At 35.0% G+C, this 5684-nt stretch overlaps 1 protein-coding gene across 1 annotated transcript; it reads left to right on the forward strand.

Moving 5' to 3' along the window:
• Window positions 1-3934: 3934 nt before the first annotated feature.
• Window positions 3935-4489, forward strand: LOC140176746 (uncharacterized). Its single transcript, XM_072208292.1, has 2 exons — window positions 3935-4156; window positions 4217-4489. The coding sequence occupies exons 1-2, from the start codon at window positions 3935-3937 to the stop codon at window positions 4487-4489; spliced, it is 495 nt and encodes a 164-aa protein (XP_072064393.1).
• The last annotated feature ends 1195 nt before the right edge of the window (window positions 4490-5684 follow it).

A 5684-nucleotide genomic window follows, 5' to 3' on the forward strand; every position in this document is an offset into this window, starting at 1 on the left:
AACGAATAAATCAACAGTTTAATATATCATGTAGGTTTACTCTGTTAATACAGAGAGAAAATATTAATAATGAGATTAATCAGCTTCACAAAAAATTAAAAGTCAAAAATCAAAAAGATATTTTTTTATTAAGAAATTTTGTTATCTTTTAAAAAAATTATTAAGGTCGTTTAAATTTTTGTTTTCTATATATATCACAAGTAGAAAAGTTTAACATATATGAGAATATCGCACAAGTATACAGAGTATAACATCAATTTAGATTATACTTAAGCAACAAAATAACCATTATTTATTAATATTAAAATATAAATTTAATTTTAATGTACTAACAGTGAAAAATATATAATTGTATAATCATATTTGTTCTTTTAGATGACTATTTATATAGTCAATATAAAAAATAATTATTTTTACTAACATAACGTTACATATATAATTAATGCACATATAAAATTACTTTACCTTCACAATGTATCAAAATAAAATAATTAAAAAATATATATAAAAGAAAGTTATTCCGAGAAGATATTACATTATTACTTACTATTGAAGTAGGCTGATTCCCAGCTGACCATGGCCATTTTTGGCCACCCTTATATATTTGCGTTTTTATGATTCAGTCTTGTAGAATTATTATTGAATGAAACAACATATCAAAACAAAATTTAAGAATCGTCAACGGAGCCGAGAACCTTTGACTCAACTATATCACATTTGCACATTCTCTCTACTGTGCTTCGCATATCATGCGACGTATAAAAAAGAGAAAATAATAATCAAACTAATAAACTGAATAATTTAATTTGCAGCAGAACGCAGTTTAAATTTACTTTAAAAAATGAGAAGAGAGAGATAGAGAGCTATATCAGGGTCTGCATGTGATTTGAATATTTGATCAATCAAGATTATCATGGGTATGTTCAAATATTGGTGGTTACTGAATAAAGCAACCTAACCAATCATTTTACCCTTTTTTATGCGTTTGTTTATAATTCTTTGTATATTGAGAAATTAATTTCTTATCTATCTATTATTTTATATAAATTAAATTTTGTACTCTTCTTATTTTTTCCTTCAATAAAAAAGCTAGCATTATGATTGAAAAATCCTAAATTATATAGATATTAAAGATTTGGGCAGGAAGATCAAGAATATATATATGAATATATATATATATATATATATATATATATGAATGGAGCAATGATTAATGCAGGTATATGTAGTTTCACATTCTTCAATAATCCTCAGGTTACACAATTTGCACATATGATTAAAGCAGTTTTCCATGATTCGATTCGGTTTTTAGGGTCGGTTAAATTATTTAAACAAACACGATACCCAAGTTTCCATTGATTTGGGTCAGCTCAATAAACAAACACGATACACAATTCTGTAACCACTTATGTGTCACAAAACACATCACATTCTACCAATCCTCGTGCCACTACCGTAACAACTGGAACTAATTAACCGTTTAATTTAATTTAAATTAAATTAATTGTTTAAAATAGAATTTAAAATTTAAAAAATTAATTAAAAAATTTAAATATGATATTTGGACTCAATAGATTTTTTGAGTTGAAAAATGTAATTGTTGCAAAAAATCACATAAAAACACGAATCAATAAATTAACTGGCAGTATCGGTTTAAATCGGTCTGATACTGTATGAAAATAATAAAAACAGTAGAAAACTCTAGGAAAACATTTAGAATTTAAAACTGAGCATTAATTTTAAAGGTTTAGCCCAAAATTGGGAGAAACAGGCTAAAGACGCTAACGAGTTAGACCGAACCCAAATTAGACCCAGACCCAACATATATAAACACTCAAATGAACCTCGTTCAGCCACCATTACCCTTAGAGAGTGAGAGTTGCAGCTGTAAATGAGAAGAGAGTGAGAGTTTCATTGACAATATTCACCTCAAACTTCCCAAGCTCATAACTTGAGCTACGGAGCTCCGATTGTCACACCGTTTGCGGCCACGCGATCACCACGAAGAGCTCTACAAAATTCACCCAAGAAATGGATAAGAAAATCTCGATTTCTCTCTCAGCCTTTTCTTCCAAAAATTCGAAAATCTAGGCTTTGATTTTGAGTAGATTTTGTGTTTTTAATTGTTTAGGTGGTGTCTAAGGTTGGACTATTGGTGATTTGTACTCCAAACACCATCGAAAAAGGTAAGCTTGCTCTTATCCTTTGTGAATTGTGTATTTAGAAACCCTAGGTATTGATTTTATGAATTAATTGTGTATATCTTGATAAATTGTGATAATTGTGAATATTTGGAGTTAAATTGGTGGCTTGGTTTAAGCTTGGAGTGACCAATTGGTGATTTTGTACATATTGAAAATCAGTCAAGGTATAGTTTCGGTTTCCTCTATGTAATATATAATATTTCTGGACACTTAGTCTAGTGACCAATATGATAGGTTGGGTTGAATTGATTGTTAGATTTGCTAATGTGTGATGATGTTAATGCTTGTGATGGTTTTGATGTGTTGAGATGAGGATTATGATGAGGTATGATAAATGAATCTTATGAGTAGTGAGATTTGGTCCAAGTTGTTAATATTGAATATTGATGTGCAAATTATGGAATTGTTGGGTCATAGAGGTGGAATTGATTGATATAGGTGTTGAAATAGTTGAAATGTGATGGAAAGGTAAAGTATAAAATTTGGTAGTATTTTATGGTGAGATGGAATAGACTTTTAATTGATTTGGTTGTGAATTTTAAGGTGTTGAGAACTTGGTGAACTATGGTGAAAACCAGCTTTTGGGTGAACTTTGACAGATCATATCTTTTGCTATGGTTTTTCAAATTGAATGAATTTTATATCAAATTAAAGATAATTCAAAGAGCTTTAAAATGGTATCTCTGTGGGGAGCGCCAGTTTTGCTGGTAAAGAAGAAGGATGGAGGAATGCGACTTTGCGTGGATTACCGATAGTTAAATAAAGTGACTGTGAAGAACAAGTATCCATTGCGTAGAATCGACGACTTAATGTATTAATTGCAAGGAGCTGGGGTGTTTTCGAAGATTGACTTGAGGTTAGGATACCATCAGATATGGGTGAAGGAAGATGACATTCCGAAAACTGCGTTTAGAACGTGCTATGGACACTACAAGTTTACGGTGATGTACTTTGGGTTGACGAATGCACCTGCTGTGTTCATGGATTACATGAACAGAGTATTTCATCCCTTTTTGGACAAATTCGTAGTGGTATTCATAGATGATATTTTAGTTTACTCCAAGACGGCGGAAGAACATGAAGAGCACTTAAGAATTGTGTTGTAAATCCTGAAGGAACAGAAATTGTATGCTAAGTTGTCCAAATGCGAGTTTCGGAATGAGGAAATGAAGTTCTTAGGTCACGTGGTGAGCAAAGGAGGAATAGCCGTAGATCCTTCGAAAGTGGAGGCAGTGATGGAATGGGAGAGACCGACTACGGTGACGGAGGTTAGAAGTTTCTTGGGCTTGGCCGGATACTATTGAAGATTCATTGAGGGATTTTCCTGGATTGCATTACCGATGACTATGTTAACCCAGAAAGAGGTACCGTTTGTGTGGACGTCAGAGTGTGAGGAGAGGTTTCTGACCATGAAACCAAAGTTGACTTCAGCGCCTGTTTTAATTTTACCGGAACCACACGAACCATTTGAAGTGTACTGTGAATCGTCATTGAAGGATTTGGGTTGTGTGTTGATGCAACACCGAAATGTGGTGGCTTACGCATTGCGTCAGCTGAGACCACATGAGGTAAATTATCCAAATCATTACTTGGAATTAGCGGCGATTGTGTTTACATTGAAGATTTGGAGGCACCACTTGTACGGAGTGAGGTTTAGCGTCTTTTCTGATAATAAGAGTCTCAAGTACATCTTTGATTAGAAAGAGCTCAATATGCGTCAAAGGAGGTAGATGGAGCTTTTGAAGGATTATGATTTTGAACTGAGTTATCACCCTGGGAAGGCTAATGTGGTAGCAGACGCTTTGAGTAGAAAGTCTTTGACTGTTGCTTGGATGAGGATTAAGGAAGAAGTGTTAGTGGATAAGTTTGCAGAACTTAAGCTGGACATTGGTGAAGTTGTCGGAATAGCTTCTCTAAATCAATTGCAAATTTCAAGTACCTTTAAGTCAGAGGTTTAGAGGGCTCAGCAAAATGAACAAGAACTTCAGCGATTATTTCAACCGGTTGGCCAGAAGAGGCATGGAGAATTTACTAAGGATGATGAAGGGTTTTGGAGGTATAAAGGGAGAATTTGTGTGCCAGATATCGGAAATTTGAGACAAGAGTTGGCGAGATTGGCAAGATTGTACATAAAGGAGATTGTAAGGTTGCACGGTGTGCCATTGAGCATAGTATCGGACCGTGATCCCCGATTCACATCAAGGTTTTGGGGAGCTTTTCAAAAAGCTTTCGGTATGAGACTATGTCTCAGCACTGCGTATCATCTGCAAACTGATGGACAGTAAAAAAGGACTATTCAAAGGTTGGAAGATATGCTAAGGGCGTGTATTTTGGATCAACTTGGAAGTTGGGACCATTACATGCCATTGGTGGAGTTTGCGTACAATAACAGATTTCATGCAAGCATTGGGATGGCTCCGTATGAGGCTTTGTATGGACGGAAGTGCCAATCTCCACTTTGTTGGTATGAGACCGGTGAAGCAAGTGTTTTGGATCCTGATTTGGTAGCGGAGACTATTGAGAAGATTAAGAAGATTCGAGCTAGGATTTTAACTGCACAGAGCCGACAGAAAAGTTTTGCAGAACAGAGAAGGAAACCATTGGCATTTCAAGTGGGAGAGCATGTATTTCTGAGGGTTACCGATGAGCGGATATTTTATACGCTTTTTGGCATTGTTTTCATATAGTTTTTAGCATGTTTTGTTTAATTTTTATTAAGTTTTCATAGGTTTTAGTGTTAAATTCACATTTTTGGATTCTACTTTGAGTTTGTATATTTTTATGCAATTTCAGGTATTTTCTGGCTGAAATTGAGGAGCTGGAGCAAAAGTCTTATTCAGAGACAGAGAAAGCACTACAGATGCTGTCCGGATCTGACCTCCTTGAACTCGGAAGAGTTTTTCTAGAGCTACAGATATCAAAATGAAGCGTTCTTAATGGATATGGAAAGCTGACTTCTAGGGATTTCTAACAATGTATAATAGTCTATACTTTGCTTCAGAATAGAAGGCCCAAAACTGGGGGTCCAACGCCAGCCTCCTGCCCCACTCCAAGCGTCCAGTGCCCACAAGGAGGAGACCAGCATCCAAACGCCCAAAGAGGACCCCCTAGCTAGTGTTCAACGCCCTAGAGGCCTCCTAGCATGTGGATCTCATCAAAGCTCAGTCCAAACACTCACCAGGTAGGCCCCAGAAGTAGATTTTAGCACTAAAAGACTGTTTTACCCTTCTTATGTAATCCTTAGTCATTAGTTTAGTATTTAAGTGATATTTTACAAAATCATATAGGAGACTACACCATATTTTCGTTCATCATTGTATTTCCTATCAGTATGAGTTTCTAAACCTCCTTGGTTGAGGGGAGGAGCCCTGCTGAGTTCTATGAATTAATAAAAGTATTACTATTTCTCTTCAATCCGGGTTTGATTTAATTCTAAGATGTATATTCGTTCTTCAACATGATTAATGGGATGACCCGTGA

This window comes from Arachis hypogaea, chromosome 12 (assembly GCF_003086295.3).
Source record: "Arachis hypogaea cultivar Tifrunner chromosome 12, arahy.Tifrunner.gnm2.J5K5, whole genome shotgun sequence".
Lineage (NCBI taxonomy): Eukaryota > Viridiplantae > Streptophyta > Magnoliopsida > Fabales > Fabaceae > Arachis > Arachis hypogaea.